Source organism: Catharus ustulatus, chromosome 10 (assembly GCF_009819885.2).
Source record: "Catharus ustulatus isolate bCatUst1 chromosome 10, bCatUst1.pri.v2, whole genome shotgun sequence".
In the NCBI taxonomy this organism is placed as follows: domain Eukaryota; kingdom Metazoa; phylum Chordata; class Aves; order Passeriformes; family Turdidae; genus Catharus; species Catharus ustulatus.
Window position 1 is genome coordinate 24931370 of NC_046230.1, and position 18167 is coordinate 24949536.

At 54.0% G+C, this 18167-nt stretch overlaps 2 protein-coding genes across 5 annotated transcripts; one reads left to right on the forward strand and one right to left on the reverse strand.

Annotated features, from left to right (window-relative positions):
* Positions 1-329: 329 nt before the first annotated feature.
* GFM1 (G elongation factor mitochondrial 1) lies at positions 330-17187 on the reverse strand. Its single transcript, XM_033068428.2, has 18 exons — positions 17090-17187; positions 16231-16383; positions 15822-15954; positions 15076-15280; positions 14472-14588; positions 13408-13558; positions 12992-13146; positions 12190-12274; positions 11445-11582; positions 10230-10331; positions 10086-10142; positions 9636-9773; positions 8845-8927; positions 3400-3562; positions 2573-2717; positions 2206-2366; positions 924-977; positions 330-695 (listed from the first exon to the last, which is right to left on the reverse strand). The coding sequence occupies exons 1-18, from the start codon at positions 17141-17143 to the stop codon at positions 564-566; spliced, it is 2226 nt and encodes a 741-aa protein (XP_032924319.1). The 5' UTR covers positions 17144-17187; the 3' UTR covers positions 330-563.
* On the forward strand, positions 3819-8838 carry LXN (latexin). Of its 4 annotated transcripts, XM_033068433.2 has the most exons (7): positions 3823-4131; positions 5582-5644; positions 6050-6224; positions 6745-6881; positions 7857-7919; positions 8422-8527; positions 8629-8838. In XM_033068433.2, exons 1-7 carry the CDS (start codon positions 3967-3969, stop codon positions 8775-8777), a joined length of 858 nt encoding a protein of 285 aa, XP_032924324.1. In that variant the 5' UTR covers positions 3823-3966; the 3' UTR covers positions 8778-8838. The 4 variants fall into 4 exon arrangements, 3 of the variants coding, with proteins under 3 accessions (XP_032924324.1, XP_032924323.1, XP_032924325.1); XR_004418830.2 differs by having other exon boundaries at positions 3819-4131; positions 7857-8424; positions 8629-8697; XM_033068432.2 differs by having other exon boundaries at positions 3825-4131; positions 8422-8818.
* Positions 17188-18167: the final 980 nt, after the last annotated feature.

Genomic DNA, 18167 nt, shown 5'->3' on the forward strand with positions numbered 1-18167 from the left:
AAGGGAGCTTTGGTTTGCATTTCTAACCAAAAGCCAAGTCCAGCCCCAGCCCATTAAAGCCACACAGCAATTCCATGTTGGTCCCAGCTTTGGCAGCCCAGCTCCATCCTTGTGCCACCAGTGAAAATGGCTTTTCACAAGCACTGACTGATGGCCTTGCCCAGTGGTTTGAGATTTTGGAGGATCCTGTGCCATTTCCCAAGGATTTGGAAGGAAAATTCCATCTGTTCCTGGGGGGAAGCTGGAGCACCACGTGCCAAGTGATGTCCCTGTCCAGCAGCTCTTACCTCAGTCTCCTGTTTAACATTTCCAAATAAAGATGTATCAAGTAAAAAATAAAATTACTTTAATAGCTCTTGATTAAGCCAGATCTCAAGCACACCATCAGCTGTGTTTTACCATCTTTGTTACATTTCCACATGAGCAATCCTGTGGTGATCCCCTGGTGCTGCTGACAGCACCCAGAGGAAAGGTCTGATGAGAAAATTCCAAGTCCAAATCCCACCTTACCCAGCCAGCCTGGGCTTGGAGAAACCTGGGACAAACCGTTCAGGGGAATCCCTTCAGTTCTTGGCCTTGCCCTTTTTGGCTGGAAGTCTCCCTGTTGCTTCCAGGTACTTGTTGATGATTTCCTCCTGAGTGCTGGCTGAACAGGGGTGGTATCTGGAATATTCCATGGTGTATTCCCCTTTTCCCTGCAGAGGTGGGGAAACAAAGTGAGGATGGGCCATGTGTGAAGGGATCCCCTCCAATCCCACCCAAACTCCTCAGAGGATGAATTGTTTGGCAGGAATTGCACAGCTCTGCCTGGATTTGATCTGATTTTGATTTGATTTCATTCCCTGCTGCAGCTGCCATGGCTGGGATGATCCAGTGAGCCCAAAGTGACAGAACCAAACACAAAAAGGAGCAGGAGGACTCACCTCTGTGCAAGACCTCAGCTCAGTGGCATATCCAAACATGTCGTTCAGTGGCACCTAAAATCCAAACACATTTGTTCATAATGAGGTTTTTTTCCATCATTATCAGCTAATTAATCCCAATTAAGACATAAAGAGTCAGTGCTGTCTCTAAACAGCTCTGATTTAATGGCCTGCTGTTGTAAAGTATCTGTTATTTTAATTAATTTATATCTGCAGTGTGTTTTCAGCAAGAAACCTCAAAAATCTGAGGGTCTGAGTACACCAGGAACTGGAATGTCCCAAATTCAGAGATGAGCCAAGCAGCAAGGTGTGAGCTCTCTCCAGACATTCCTCCATGGATTATTTGGGCAGCAGAGGGGTGGGGGTGTCCTGAGCCCCCCACTCAGCAGGAAAACACTCAGTGATCCTTTCCAGTCATTTTTAGGAGGGATATAAAAGAAGGAACACTGAAACTGAGCCCAGCTACAACACTACCCATAAAACTGAGGGGAAGAACAGAATCCAGCTGGCTTGGGGTGACTTCATGATGCTTCTATCCCCAACCATCTGCTCTGTTGGTGTTGAATAATGAGTTGTGCAGCTTTAGGACTGGTTCCAGGAGTGAAGGGGAGAGAAGAGTTTGTTATCAGGGACTGCCCTGCATCCCTCACACAGACTGGGCTGTGTGCACTGGGCAGCAGGAGGGAGCTCTCCTCCACTCTTGGTTAGTTTTTCTGGCCAGCTGAGGCAGAGAAGATCCCTGGACTGTTTTGTTTTACCTTTTTCTTGGAATTGTTTGAACTTGCTCTGGACCGAAAACCCAGAGGAGCACTGGGAACTCACACCTTTGGCTCACCTGGGCTGTGACATTTCCCAGCACTAAAAAACCTAAAACCAGACTGAGTGAGCCAGGCTGCACCCCATGAGAGGGACTCTTCTGAATTTGCCATCTCTTTGGAGCAGTGAGAGGTTTTGCTGTTTAATATTGTTCATTTTTGTGCTGGGGAGTGCTTTGCCTGTTAAATAAATATTTCTCTCTGAGGAAATATTTCCCCAAACCAGATGGAGGAGGGAATGCTCTGATCTGTTTCTCTGCTCCCCATTCCCTCTCTCTCTGCTCCCCATTCCCTCTCTCTCTCTGCTCCCCATTCAGAGTTTTCACCCCAGATGTGCCCTAGAGCAGGCCCCCAGCCCAGAGAGAGCAGGGTGAGCACACACACACACAGACACACATCCCAGGGAGAGCAGGATGAACACACACACCCCCCAGGAAGGCAGGATGAGCAGCAGGGTGAGCACACACCTCAGCATAGAGGGTGAAGTAGCCCTCGGAGCCGTCCTGGCCCGTGATGACGCCGTGGCGCCGGTTGATTCCCGCGATCACGGCGCCCTGGAACTCGCTGGGGGCCAGCACCTCCACGGCCATGACAGGCTCCAGGATTCGAACTGCAGCGTTCTCCATGGCTGGGGAGAGAGGGAATGCACAGCAAACAGCACTCAGGAATTGTTGTGCCTCTCTCAGGAATTCTAGAAACTCTTGTACATGTTCTGCTCCACAAAACTGGGCAAAAGGCTTTGGGAGGGATGGATAAATGGATGGAAGGAGGGAAAGGAAGGATTGATTGTTGGGGGGACAGCAGGCAGCAGAAGCCCTCCAGGAGGAGCTGTACCTTGTTTCAGGGCCCCCTCTCCTGCCCTGATGAAGGAGATCTCGTTGGAATCCACCATGTGATGGGCGCCGTCCTCCAGCACGAAGCGCACGCCGGAGATGCGGTGTCCTGACACCAGGCCCTTCTCACAGGCATCTCTGAACCCCTGGAACAACACCTCAGTCACCCCCAGGGACCTGCAGCCTCTGCACTGCCACTCCTTGGCACCTCAGATTGATTTCACAAACAAAAATCACAAGGAAAGAACAAGGAAAAGCAGCCTCAGGATTTGCAAACCTCTCTTGCCTGGAGAACAAGATTCCTTTAAGAATGTTTTTTTTCAGGATTTGGCAAAAATCTTGAAGTGTTGCACCATGGAAAAATGAAGGAATAATTGTAGGTTATTACAGGAATCCCAAGATGTTGGTAGGTTAATTAAAGCTGTGTGTGATAAATTACACAGTGGGGCAGTCAGGGAGGAGATAAAGAAAGGGAATTTGGGAACTGAAGAAAAATGCAGCTTAATTACAGTTCCCTCCATAACTGGCCTCAGAGAAGTTACATATTTTGGGGTTGGAAGGAGAATTGTGGGACCACAAGCAGAAGAAGCCAGGAAAAAGCAGCTTGAGCAGGAGGCTCTCACAATGGAAACAGAACCAGCACACAGCACCAAGGAAAACAGCAGCTCCTGAATTAACTGGAAACCCCAGGAATGCAAGACATGAAGCAAAAGCACACAGCTGTGAGCCTGCTGCACTGGAGCCACAGGAGCAGCCTTTCCATGTGGGTGGCTGTGCAGGAAAAGAACAGCAATCAGGATTTTCTGTGTCACACAGTAACCTTTGTACCTTTTCCACAGCGGGCACGAACTGCTTGGGAATGTTTGTGCCAATGGTTCTGTCCTCAAACTCCAGCTTGGTGAAGTCCTCTGGCTCCAGGGGCTCCAGCACTCCGATCACTTTGCCGTACTGGCCGGCTCCTCCCGACTGCTTCTTGTGGGTGAACTCAAACCTAAACCCAGACACTGTGTTACTGTGACACAAGCACAGCTCTCCATGGAAAACATCCCCACTCTGCCTTTCAGACAACCCCGGCTCGGGCTGGGAGTGAATTCAAATTTCCAACTCCATGGGCAGGGACAATTCCTGCTATTGCTGCTCCAGCCCTGTCCAACCTGGACACTTCCAGGGACAGGACAGCCACAAATCCCCTGGAAAAGCGGGGAAAGCCGGAGCCCCGGCCCCATCGTCTGGGGAAGGATTTACTGCCAATATACATATATATAGATTATAATACAGTACAACCCAAGGCTGTTCCGAGCGCTGCCGGCAGGGATCCCGAGCTGCGGCCCCGCCCGGCGCTTCCTGCGGGAGGAGGAAGCGGCTCCAGCCCGAGGAGGAAGCGGCTCCGAGCCCATGGAGCTGCCCCAGCCCATGGAGCTGCCCCAGCCCATGGAGCTGCCCCCGAGCCACTTCCCGGCCACCCGGGCCGGGGCGCTGGCCCTGGGCTACCTGCGCTACCTGCGGGGCGGCCCCGGCCGCGGGCTGGGGCTGCGGGAGGTGCGGAGAGCCCGGCGGCAGGTGAGCGGGGCGGGGACGGGAACGGGAACCGGACAGGGGAACCGGGACCGGGAAACAACACGGGAACTGGAACGGGGACCGGGACCCAGATCCAGCATCCAGCACGGGAACAGGAACTGGGACCCAGCACGGGAACCGGGACCAAACAGGGGAACGCGGACCGGGACCCAGATCCAGCACCCAACACGGGAACGGGAAACCGGGAACCGGGACCGAGCACAGGAACGGGACCCAACAGGGGAACGGGAACCGGGATCGAGCACGGAACCGGGACCCAGACCCAAGACAGAAACCGGGACCCAGCATGGGATCCGGGACTGGAATCCAACACGGGAACTGGGACTGAGCACGGGAACGGGACCCAGCACGGGAATGGGAACGGGGACCGAGCACGGAACTGGGACCAAACAGGGGAACCAGGACCCAGAGCCAAGACGGGACCCAGCAGGGGAACCGGGATGGGAACCCAGACCCAAGACAGAAACCGGGACCGGGACCCAGCCCGGTACCACGGCCACGGAGAGGGCAGAGCCCAGGGAGCCGCACACAGAGTGTGCAGTGTCCCCTCTGGGGACATCCCAACCCCCCCGTGCTCCAGGTGACCCTGCCCGGGCTGGGTGATGTCCCGAGTCCTTTCCAGCCCGTGTCCCTTTGGGAGCTCGGTGTCACCATGGTGGGTCAGCGATGTCAAACACGCCCTGTGTGTCACCTGCGGTGACAGCAGAGCCCAGGGAGCCCTGCCCAGGGCAGGGCACGGCACCGGGCCAGGAGGAACCTCCCAGGCAGGAGGAGGAGGGTGTTGGGTGCTCTGAGAGTGCCAGGACACAGCAAAGCCCTGCCCGGGGTTTGCAGGGACAGCTGGCACTGCAGGGACACCACAAACCTGGCACTGCAGGGACACAACAAACCTGGCACTGCAGGGACACAGCAAACCTGGCACTGCAGGGACAGCTGGCACTCCTGGGACACAACAAACTTGGCACAAGAAGGGCACAGCAAACCCCCTCCCCAAACAAGGGCACAGCAAACCCCAGCTGCTCCCTTCTTTCTAGCCAAAAAAAATCCAGGGCATCATCCAGTTCATAAGAACCTGCAACATGAAATTGATAGAAGGAGGCACTGGAGGCTTTTAGGGGAGTGTTTAACCAAGCAGCAAATTCTGGGACAGAAGCACCCAGGAGCCCAAAATTGGCAGTTCAGGGCTGATCAAGGATAGAAGGGAGGTGGAGAGGCCCTGGCACAGAGTGCCCACCCCTGGCACAGAGTGCCCATCCCTGGCAGTGTCCAAGGCCAGCCTGGGTTAGGGGAGGTGTCCCTGCACATGGAGGGCACTGGATGGGATTTAAGGTCCCTTCCAACCTAAACCATCCTGGCATTCTCTGGTTTTGTCCAGGATGCAGCCATTCAACATTTGCCAAAAGAAATGTCATTAATATTGTCCCTTTTTTAGGACATTGATGGTGTTGGGCACAAGTACTACCTGGAGCTGGAGCTGGAAGATCTGCTGGACAAAGTGAGTCTAAATCCACACTCTGGGGACACAGCACTTCATACCTTGAATCTTGCTCCTGATTTTTCTGTACTGCCAGTCAGGCCCCAAAAAGGCTGAATTTGAACCCAAAGGAACCACTGAGCAGGTGGAACCTTGCCCTACACCAGCAGACAATGCTGCAGGGATGACAAGGACAAGGGACATTCTGCACCCCTTCCATCACTGCAGAAAGCAAATCCCAGCCTTAAACAGTCACAGGAATGCCAGGAGTTTAACCTTGTCCTAAATAATCACAACTCTCCCCAGGACCAGGAAACAGCAACTACATAAAAATCCCATTTTCAGCAGTGCAGATGACCCTGGCTATACACACATTCCATCAGGTAATGATTCAGATAATAATGCACACCCTTAACTCTGCAACAGGGCAGGACTGTGAGCTGCACTGCTGAGGTTCTCTATCCCCTGGGCAGCAAGAGCTGTGCTCCAGATGTGCAGGTGACAGTGCAAGGAGAGCTCAGGAGCACTGAGGAAGCAGATCAGGAGTTCTACAATGGGATCAGGAGCCTGGAAAAGGAGCTGGTGGCTGAGAACATCCCAGGTACAGCCCAGGGCTGGGGCAGGGCTCAGCCCTTCCCCTCCCCTTTCTGGGGGTCTGCACTCACAGCCACTGCATTTATTCCTGATTCTGAGTGTTCTGGGAAAGCAGCTGGCACTGTCACCTCCTCCTGCTCCCTCTGTCCTGGCACAGCACATCCAACACCCCAAATGTACAACCAGGGGCTGCTCTCACCTCAGAGCAAGCCCTGGTATTTATATCGAGAGAAAAATGTGGAGGAGAACACCCTGGCAGTGTCCCAGGAGCTTGGGATGGAGCCTGGAGCAGCCTGGGACAGTGGGAGGTGGCCCTGGCATGGCAGGGGTGACACTGGATGGGATTTAAGGTCATTTCCACCCCAAACCATTCCAGGATTGTGTGAAGGGGGAGGAAAGCTCTGTGGTGATGGAGCAGCTCTTCCAAAGCCTGTGGAAAGTTGTGAGACTTCAGCACAAGGCCTGTGGGAGGTGATAATGTTCTGTTAAGGGCTCTCTGGAACAGCCAGTGTTTGTTTTGGTTGCAGACAGCCATGGGAACATTCCCCCAGAGCTGGAGCCCATCTACCAGCTGGCCTGGGTGGCCTCTGGCTATGTGAGCTGGCAGAATTCCACTGAGAACACCTTGTTCAACCTTGCTGGAGTTAAACACGTGAAGCAAGTGGTGAGTTCCCAGCAGGAACACAATCCCACACTGGGCTGGGCTGCAGGGACCTTAAAGCTCATCCCATTCCCCCTGGATGGGCAGGGACTCCTCCACAGCCCAGGGAGCTCCAGCACACCCAGCCTGGCCTTGGCTTGCCCTGGAAAGTATTCAAGAGCTAAGCAGTGGCAAGGAGAATTAATTAAATTAACAGGATTCTACAGATCCTCCCAGTTTTGCTGTGCTCTATTAGACAAAATTGATTCTGAGATATAAATAACCCAGCTTTAAATTCAAGGCAATTTTCCCCAGGAGCCAGGAAAAAGCAGCAGGATTTAGGGTTTAGAAAACCAAAAGCTGCCCAGGTTTTGCCCCTGTGAGCAGACAGTGAATTCCCAGAAGTTCTGGGTCTGAAGGAAAGACAGGAATTCCTTGTGGGAGCAGGATTTGTGAGTGTTTTGCTCCCTCTGATGGCATTTTAGAGAATTCACAGCTGCTGCAGGGCTGCAAGAGCTTTAAAATTTTCAACCCCTAACAAATTTAAGGATAAAGGAAACAAATGACTACTAACTAACCCATCTCTCCTTGATAATTTTGTCCCCTTTTCCCTGAAAAACACAGGAAAAGAGTCTCTTCCAAAGGCCAGGGTTTATTTTGTCACTCAGAATCCCTGACTGTCACTCACTGCAAGGCCTCTGGAGTGTCCTGATCCAAATTTTATTTGGGATTTTTTGGGTATTCCCATCCCAAAGAATTCCTGACAGCTCTGGTCTCTGTAAGGCAGGAATTAGAAGTTTAAAGTTTTCCATTCAGTGTCTCCAGTGCAGTTTTGGAGTGCACAGAAACTCAAACCAGGAGCTGTGATTTTGTTACAGTGCCTGAGCTCCACTTGCTTCATTGGTGATCCTGATTTATGTGAAACCCATCAGGGAATTTTTGTGATAACCACAGAGAACTGAATCACTTTTTCCACCCCTTTTCATCCTGTCTTTCCAGAAAAGAAGTGATGAAGATCTCCAGTTTGACTATGTGATTCTAATTCATGACATGGTGTCCCAGGTGAAGAATTTTATTCCTAAAAATCCTTTTTTGTGTGTTTTAACCAGCTCAGACACATATCTGACCCTGCAGGGTGAGCTCAGGGTCCCCATCCCTGCCTGTCTCAGCATTAGCAGCAATTTCCAGCTCTTTGGGGCTTTTTCTTGGGCATGGCTGAGGTTCAGAACTGATCCCAGTGCCAAAGTGGGCAGGGAAATTCTGGATGCTCAGCTGAATTCCAGCAATCCCAGTAACCCCCAGCAGGAACTGGCTCCCAGAACAGCATTTACTCTCCAGCACCACTGTGGGATCTGAGCAGGTGTTTTCACAGGAAAACCCCAGAAAATTGGGAAGAGAAACCCTTGAGTGTAACAATGCAGGGATCTCCCTCCCAGCCCCAGCTCTGCACTCCCACCACTGCCTTGGGTTCAATTCCCAGGTTTTGCATGAAGAAAACTCCTGGCTGGTTAGAGGGGGCAGGTCCTGTTTCAGGGGGTGTTGATGTGCTCTGTGTGTCCCACAGGAGGTGCTGGCCTGGCAGGGGATTTGCATGAAGGAAATCCTGGCTGTTCAGAGGGGGCAGGTCCTGTTTTGGGGGGTGTTGATGTGCTCTGTGTGTCCCACAGGAGGTGCTGGCCTGGCAGGGGATTTGCATGAAGGAAATCCTGGCTGTTCAGAGGGGGCAGTTGCTGTTTTAGGGGGTGTTGATGTGCTCTGTGTCCCACAGGAGGTGCTGGCCTGGCAGGTGACCCTGCTGTGGCACCCCCAGCGAGGGGCCCGGGTGTCCCAGTGCCAGGGGCCAGGACCAAGGAACCCCTGAGCAGCCCTGGAGGAGGCACAGAAGGTGATGGAGTGAGGATCTACCAGAACAAGACATGAAATGAAACTTTGCTGGGTGTTTCTGACCTGAGGATTCCAAAGGAACGATTCCCAGCAGGATACTCACGGCACAGGGGCAGAGATGTTCTCCCTGAAGGCAACTTTGGGCTTCCCCATGGTGCAAGGACAGCCATACTCCCTCTCCATTCTCTGCAGGAAAAAAACCACAGTGCTTAGGGGGAATTATTTAGTGACTTCATCAGGATTCAGCACTTTTTTGGCTGGGGGTTGGATTGATTTTGGGGCTTTTCTTTGTTATTTTTAAATTAACAAATTATTTCACATCAAGACCTGCAGCTTCAGGTGCAGGAAAAGGAAACAGCATTAATTATGTTATTAAAATTCAAGTTTTTCAAGGCACAAAAAATCACTTTTTCTTCATTCTGTCAATATTTAAGATACTTTTTTTGTGTTAAGATTAAAACACAGACATCAACTGGAATGAAACAAATCCCTGTAACTACTCCTTTCTCCCTGCCCCAGCTTTTATTAGGGAATGATACACTCAAAACCACAGAAACAGAGGATTTTCCTGTAGAAATTAATTAAATTGGATATTATTAATTATTACAAGCAAAAGCTGCTAGAGTAAAGTGTAGTGTTTAATAAATTTTTAATGGATTTGAACCAAAATCCAGGCAAAAATTTCCTTTTAGAAGCTTTCAGAATGGAACCACTGGAGAGAAAGAACCTTCAGCAGTTGATTTAAAAGTTCAGCTTTTCCCTAAGCAGCAGGAAGGAATAGAGAGGAGGAAGAGGAGATGGAAGAGCAGGAACAAGCAGGAAGGAATAGAGAGGAGGAAAAGGAGATGGGAGGAGCAGAAACAAGCAGAGCCCATGGAATTGTTCCCCAATTACCTGGGCATAGATTTCCAGGTGCAGCTCCCCCATCCCTGACACAATGGTCTCCTTGCTCTCCTCATCAAAGTGCACCCTGAAGGTTGGATCCTCCCTGGTGAAGCGACCCAGGCCTTTGGAAAACTTATCCAGGTCATTCTGAAACACAAAACCAGATTTACTCAACATCCAGGAGACACTGCAAGAAAAAAGCCTCAAGTTTTCCCATGCACTGCTGAGCATTTCTGCTCTTTGGGGTTATTTTGTGGATTTTGTAACTCTTGATTAAAGTGTTAATTATTTCTTTTGAGTTCATGTTTCTGGCTGAGTGACAGCATGCAGCTCACTCCTGGGTTATCCAAGGGCTGAAATCTTGGATATTTGGGATAAAACACTTCCAGACAGTGCTTAGAGAGTTCCTTGAGACCCCAAAGCAGCCAAGGAGGGAACTCAGGGAGCAGAGGCTCCTACCTTGTTGGAAGGCTTCATAGCCACGGAAATGACGGGATCAGGGACGTGGATGGATTCCTGTGTGGCCAGGGAGAAGGGAATGATTACAGATCCCAAAATCCCAGTGACCCCAGTGCCTGAGGCAGGCAGGGCAGGGGGGCTCACCATGGAGATGGCAGTGCTGGTTTTATCTGTGAACGTGTCCCCGCTGGCACAGTCGATCCCAAACAGGGCACAGATGTCTCCAGCATAAACTTCACTGACATCCTGGGGGGAGAAACTCTGCTCACACAGCACTGGGAGCACAGCAGCTCTGCCTGCCCCTGCAAGTGTCCCAGGCTGGGACCAGTGGAAGGTGTGCCCAGGACACTGGAGGATCCTTAAGGTCCCTTCCATCCCAAACCATTCCAGGACTGAGTCTGCCTTTCCCTCACACCCAAACTCCACAGGATTACAGAAAATCCATAAACTGTGTTTTAAAGCTTGACACTGAGCTCCTTTAAAAATCCCAGCCTGGATAAAAAGCCCTGCCAACCTCCCTCTTTATTCAAAGGCAGGGCTCAGCTTGGATTAAATTGAGATCAGACAAGAAGCAAAGTTGTTAAAAAGCAAACACCATCCTGTGCTTCAGGCAGTGCTGACCCATCCAGGGGCACTGCTCACCCCGTCCAGGGGCACCCAGGGGCAGAGCTGACCCATCCAGGGGCACCCAGGGGCAGAGCTGACCCCACCCAGGGGCACCCAGGGGCTCTGCTCACCAATCTAGGATCACCCAGGGGCACTGCTCACCAATCTAGGATCACCCAGGGTCACTGCTCACCAATCTAGGATCACCCAGGGGCTCTGCTCACCCACCCAGGGGCTCTGCTCACCAATCCAGGGGCACTGATCACCAATCCAGGATCACCCAGGGTCACTGCTCACCAATCTAGGGTCACCCAGGGGCTCTGCTCACCCACCCAGGGTCATTGCTCACCAATCCAGGGGCACTGCTCACCCACCCAGGGGCACCCAGGGGCAGAGCTGACCCCATCCAGGGGCACCCAGGGGCTCTGCTCACCAATCTAGGATCACCCAGGGGCACTGCTCACCAATCCAGGGGCACCCAGGGGCACTGCTCACCAATCTAGGATCACCCAGGGGCTCTGCTCACCCACCCAGGGTCACCCAGGGGCTCTGCTCACCCACCCAGGGTCATTGCTCACCAATCCAGGGGCACTGCTCATCCACCCAGGATCACCCAGGGGCTCAGGCACTGTTCACCCACCCCCCAGGGTCACTGCTCACCCACCCAGGGGCTCAGGCACTGCTCACCCATCCCCCCAGGGGCACTGCTCACCCACCCAGGCTCAGGCAGTGCCCTCCCCAGGCTGCCCTCACCTCCATGGTGTCGGAGTGCATGCGGACGAGTCTCTGCACCCTGACCTTCTTGCCGGTGCGGGTGTTGTAGATGTAATCTGATTTCCTCAGCATGCCCTGGTACACCCTGACATAGGTTAACTGCCCAAACCTGCCAGCCTGCAAGCACAGAGCACCACAACCTCGTCATTCTGGGAGCCAGCACCACCTCCAAGCACCAGCTGCACTGCTACAAATGGAAATGGAAGGTTTTTTTTTTCACTTGGCTCTGCAATGGAATTTGGCAATTTTCTGAATGAATTTTTTACTCCCAAACCTTCCCCACAGACACACACATTACCATGGAATCTGGCCAGCCATTCTCCACATTCCAAACAAATCCTCAAGTGCTCCTCTCTAAATAGCAAACAAGTAATTTGTTTAAATCTGCACTTTTTCCCTCTCTGACTCTCATGTCCCATTGTTTCCAAATGCAGACTTGTCCCCTGAAAATATTTAAATTAAGCCAACAACCCCCCAGATGTTCAAGGTTAAACCAAGAAAATCAGGAAATACTTAAGGTCCAGAACCCACCCTAAAATTCCAAATTGGCAGCATTTGTGCATTTTATGATTGAAGCCTTTTTTAAAAAATAAACTGAATTTCAATTGAAGTCAAACATAAACTGATTTTCAGTATAAAGTGATTTAGAAGGCTGCTGTAGGTAAGATTTGGTTGCACCAGCTGGACTTTCTCCAGGAGCTGTGGAAGGAGCAGAGTGACTCACCTCCAGTTTGAAAGCAAGGCCGATAAAAGGCTGGGAATCATCACGAGCAGAGTTCAACAGGAACTTGGTCTGGTTCTGAGAATCCCTTAAAGGCAGGATCAGAGGGAGATGAGGTTAGGAATCAACACAGGAGTCTCCTCTAAACATTTACAGGCTCTGCTGTTGGGGGTCACCCAGCTGGGTGGGCTCTGCTGCCAGGGAACAGCCTCAGGCTGGGCCAGGGAGGTCAGGGTGGAATCAGGAGGAATTTCCCCATGGAAAAAGGGTGGGGAGGGCTTGGAAGGGGCTGCCCAGGGAGGTTTGGAGGTGTCCAAGGAATTCCTGGGTGTGCACTCAGTGCTCTGGGTTGGGTGACAAAGGGAAGATTGGGCACAGCTTGGATGATCCTGGAGCTCTTTTCCAGCCTCAGGGATTCATGTCCAGAAGAATAAAACACTATTTACACACTTGGGATGTGCTCCCTCCTCTAGGCAGGCCTGGCCTTGAGGGCTGCCATCAGTTCTAAGGAATTATCTGATCATCACTGCCCAAATGTAACATGGACTGGGTAAAATCCCAGCCCAGAGTAACCCTCAAATGAGGGAGGAGCTTTGGGACTTTGTGCCAAATTCTGGTGGCATTGTTTGGTACCAGTGGTAAAGGATTGTGGATCTTGTTAGGAATGTTCCCTGCTTTGAAACTGTTCCATGGAATGCCAGCCTGGTTTGGGTGGGAAGGGTCCTTAAAGCCCAGGCAGTGCCATAGGCAGGGTCACTGCACAGCCCTGCCCCTGCACACTGCTGCTGCTGCTGGCTGCACTCACCCCTGGTTGAGGAGAGCATAGTTCTCCACCTCAGAAGGGTTGGGAAGGTATTCCAGGACAGCATCCAGCAGGGGCTGCACCCCTTTGTTCTTCAGAGCACTTCCCACGAGGACAGGGGTGAAGGATTTCTGCAGCGTGGCCCTTCGGATTGCCAGCTGGAAAACATCCCTGTGAGCTCCTCCTGCAGCACAGCCCAAGGAATTCCTGCCTTTCCTGGGCTGCTCCACTCCTGGACACCCCCACCACAAGGGCTTCCCACAAAACCAGAATTCTCCCCAATGCAAAGCAAAACCAGATTGGGAATGGGGGGAACTGGAGTTCAGCTGGGGTGACACAACTCCAGCAAACAGAACTCCTGACACATTTATTGAGGGGACAGGCACACAGGGGAGGCACCAGCAGCACAAGGAGGGTACCTTTAACTGTGCAGCTGTGGGAACCTTCTCCTCCAGGAACAGCTCCCCCAGCAGCTCGTCAGCGTTGGCCACGCACTCGATGAGCTCCCGGCGCCGCTCCGCAGCCTCGGCCCGCAGCTCAGCCGGGATCTCATCCAACCTCAGGGTCTGCCTGCACACACAGGGAACACAGTGACACCACAGGGACAACACACAGGGAACACAGTGACACCACAGGGACACCACAGGGACCACAGGAACAACACACAGGGACCACAGGGACAACACACAGGGACCACAGGGACCACAGGGACACCACACAGGGACCCACAGGAACAACACACAGGGAACACAGGGACCACAGGAACAACACACAGGGAACACAGTGACCACAGTGACAACACACAGGGAACACAGGGACCCCACACAGGGACCACAGTGACCCACAGGAACAACACACAGTGACCACAGTGACCCACAGGGACCCCACACAGGGAACACAGTGACCCCACACAGGGACCACAGTGACCACAGGGACCCCACAGGGACCACAGTGACTCCAGGAACAACACACAGGGACCCCACACAGGGACCCCACACAGGGACCCCACACAGGGACCCCACCGACTCTCAGGAACCTCACAGGGACCACAGTGACACCCAGAAACCCCACAGGGACCCCCAGGAGCCCCACAGGGACCACTCCACCTGAGAACACCCCACCCTTCCCTGGATCCCAGGAAAACCCCTCTGTGAACAGCAGCTGTTATCTCTGAGGTGGGGGAATCCTTCCCACGCCTGGCAGGAGATGCAGGGATCAGGAAAACTTCCCAACAGCCTCACCCACAGCTTATCTTCATCCCACACTGCAGGATCCCATCATGGAGCAGGTGGGAAGGGTGGCACCACCCCCTCACAGCAGCCAAGGTGCTGCAGCCACCCCCACCCAGTGCAGCACCCTCAGCCCCAGCACAAGCCCACTCCCAAATTTCCAGAGCTGGGTTTCATCTCTGAAGAGGAACTGCAGGAATTCCTCCTGCAAAGAGCAGCTCCTAGCTAGAAAAGAAGAAATTTCCAGGACTTACCCAAGTGCCCCATCAAAATAGATTGCTTTTTCTTCAATGAGATCTATGATTCCTTTAAAGTTTCCTTCCAGCCCAATTGGAATCTGAACAAAAGCTGCATTGTGATTCAACTTGGATCTGAAAAAGGGGAAAACAGGAAATTACTGAAGAAAAAAGTCATTCCTATGTGTGTGCTCCAGGTGGTGTTTGAGCAACATCCCCCTCCCACAAAATCCCTGTGTCCTGTCCTTTGGGTGTGCCCAAATCTGCCAGCATGGATAAAAACCACCCAGCTGTGCTTTAGGGCTCTGTATCCCACCTTTTATCCCAGCAGGCCCAGGGAGCAACTCCCACGGGAAAGGCAGCAGGAGAAACCAGTCTGAGATTGATTGCTTGATTAACAGAGTTGCTTCTCCCTTAATGAGCATTAATGAATTTATCCCATGGATCAATTAGGCAGGGAGCAAGCAGGACCTCCAGGAATCCAAACCACCCCTGTGTCACCTCCCTGCTGGAATTGCAGCAGCACCAGGATCTAGGGAAAACTAAGAGGCTGCTCTAAAATTGTTCCTAATGACCTGGCAAGGGAATGGAATTTCAGAAATAATTGTAAATGCCAAAAAACCTGAGCTGCTGCACTGCTCTGGCCGGGTTGGAGCCCATCCTGTCCAGTTTGTTGATGAAGGTGAGGAAGGGGACGTTGTAACGCTTCATCTGCCTGTTGACAGTGATGGTCTGGCACTGGACACCCCCCACAGCACAGAGCACCAGGATGGCTCCATCCAGCACCCTCAGAGACCTCTCCACTTCAATGGTGAAGTCCACGTGGCCTGGATAACAAACACAAATAAAAATGAGGAAAAATGGAAAGGAGCCAAGGGAATCACACTGAGTCCCATCAGATCAAGTGATGGAGCTCAGAGTCATGGAATGGTTTGGGAAGGGACCTTAAATCCCATCCCTTAAACCCCCTGCCATGGCAGGGACACCTTCCACCATCCCAGGGTGCTCCAAGCCCTGTCAGGCTGGCCTTGGGATCCACCATCCCTGGGTGCTCCAAGCCCTGGCAGCCTGGCCTTGGGATCCTTGGATCCACCATCCCAGGGTGTTCCAAGCCCTGTCAGCCTGGCCTTGGGATCCTTGGGATCCACCATCCCAGGGTGCTCCAAGCCCTGTCAGCCTGGCCTTGGGCACTGCCAGAGATCCAAGGGCCTCCCCACCCTCGCAGGGAACAATTCCTCCCCAACACCCCACCTAACCCTGTCAGTTTGGGCCCATCCCTCCATGTTCTGTCCCAGCCAGGGACACAAGGATGCAGCACATGCCCTGTGCCCATGAGAACAGCACTCCCCAGGTTCCAGCTGCCCTCACCTGGGGTGTCAATGATGTTGATGTTGGTGTCCTTCCACATGGTGTAGGTGGCTGCAGACTGGATGGTGATGCCCCGCTGTCGCTCCAGCTCCATGGAATCCATGACAGCTCCAACTCCATCCTTACCTTTCACCTTAGGAGAAAAAATAGAAGTTTATTTTGCTAATAATTCATATCCCATCCCTGGAAGTGTCCAAGGCCAGGCTGGACAAGGCTTGGAGCAACCTGAGCTATGGATGGTTGCTCCAACCACGGCAGGGGGTGGGATGGCTGAGCTTTCATTTCTCTTCCCACCCAACCCATTCCACGTGCAGGAGCAATGCTTATGGACTGAGCACCATCCCTCACACAGACAGGAAAGGCAGCACAGCATGGAGGTGCACAAATCCTTGCTGGGGCTCAGCCTGACCTCGTGCATCTGTGCAATCCTGCCCGTGTAGAACAGGATCCGCTCGGTCAGCGTGGTCTTGCCGGAGTCGATGTGAGCGGAGATGCCGATGTTCCTGATCCTCTCGTTGGGAAGGACCCCCGAGGAGCAGCGCCTGCAGGAGGTCAGCAGGAGCTGCAGGGCAGGAGAAGGGCACTGGGTCAGCCGGGAGTGGATCCAGCACAGCTCATGAGGAATGGGAAAAAGGGAAACGGCCTCGGGCTGTGCCACGGGAGGCTCAGCTTGGACACCAGCAGGAATTTCCCCACGGAAAGACGGAAAGGGTGGCCAGGTTTGGAAGGGGCAGCCCAGGGAGGTTTGGAGCCTCCATCCCTGGAGGTGTCCAGGGAATTCCTGGACATGGCACTCAAGGCTGGGGACAAGGTGGGGATCGGGCACAGCTTGGACTCTTGGTCTTAGAGGCCTTTTTCAACGTGATTTATCCTGGCACTCAAAGCGCCCATGGCTAAACTGCCAAACCGCTTCCCTACGGCTCCCTGTCAATCCATGGCGAGCCGGTCACCTCCAGCCGAGTGAGCTCTGCAGGGCCCCTCGGAGCTCTCCCACAGCTCTGCAGGGCCCCTCGGAGCTCTCCCACAGCTCTGCAGGGCCCCTCGGAGCTCTCCCACAGCCCTGCAGGGTCCCCTCGGAGCTCTCCCACAGCCCCGCACCCGCCCCGCTGCTCGCTCCGTTCCCTGTCCCCACCCGTGTGACCGCTGCCCGCCCGCTCCCTGCAGCTGCTGCGGCCCGTCCGGGGCTGTCCCTCCGCCCTCCATCCCCGCCGCTCCCGGCTCGCTCCCCTCCCTCGGCCGCCGTCCCCTCACGGTGCCGCCGCCGGTACCTGGATGTGCCGCGGGCGGCCCGGGGCCAGCCCGGCCCGTAACACCCTGAGCATGGCCCCGGCTGCGGCTCCGGCTCCGGGCCCGCTCCCGGCTCCAGCCCCGGGTCGCTCCCGCCTCTTCCGGGGCCCCGCGCAGGCGCCGCGGCAGGAACCCCGAGGAAGGAATGAGGGACAGGAAGGTCACACCGAGCCCGTCCCGGCCCCTCACGGTGCCGGGCAGGACCCGGGGCAGGAATGAGGGACGGGAAGGCCACACCGAGCCCGTCCCGGCCCCGGGTCAGGAATGAGGGAAGGGAGGCTCCCATTGAACCCCTCCCGGCCCTCACGGAGCGGCGGTGCCGGCAGGAACCCCGGGAAGGAGTAAGGGAAGGGAGGCTCCCACCAAGCGCATCCCGGCTCCCATTGAGCCCATCCCGGCCCCTCACGGCCCTCACGGAGCGGCGGTGCCGGGAAGGAGCCCCGAGGAAGGAATGAGGGACGGGAAGGTCCCACCGAGCCCATCCCGGCCCCTCACGGTGCCGGGCAGAACCCGGGGCACGAACGAGGGAAGGGAGGCTCCCACTGAGCCCATCCCGGCTCCCCCTGGCCCCTCACGGAGCGGCGGTGCCGGGCAGGACCCGGTGCAGGGATGAGAGCCGGGAAGGTCCCACCGAGCGCATCCCTCGGGCCGGGCCCGTGCCGGGAGCGGGGCCGAGGCAGCCGCGGAGCCCCGGGCTGTCACACGGAATTCTCCGCATTTCAGCCGAACCTTGAAGCAGGACGGAGCCCGGGACTGGCAGGAGTTTGGGAATGATGAGGAATTACAAACAGCTGTCCCAGGGAAAGGGGAAGAGGAGGGTGGGTGGGACACAGACACCCGTTAGGAACACGCTATTAAATGTTAAAATATACTCTTGACATAAAATGATTCCTCGGGAGCTGCCTTTCATACCTGCAAAGGCTCCAGGAGCAGCTCTGAAATAAAGAGGCTCTCTCCATACTCTGTTTGGTTCCATCAAACTTCTATTTTTTGTGGAAAATGCATGCTTACCTCCAGAAAGTGAGGGATTCCCGGAGAATCGCAGCGTGGTTCTGCTAA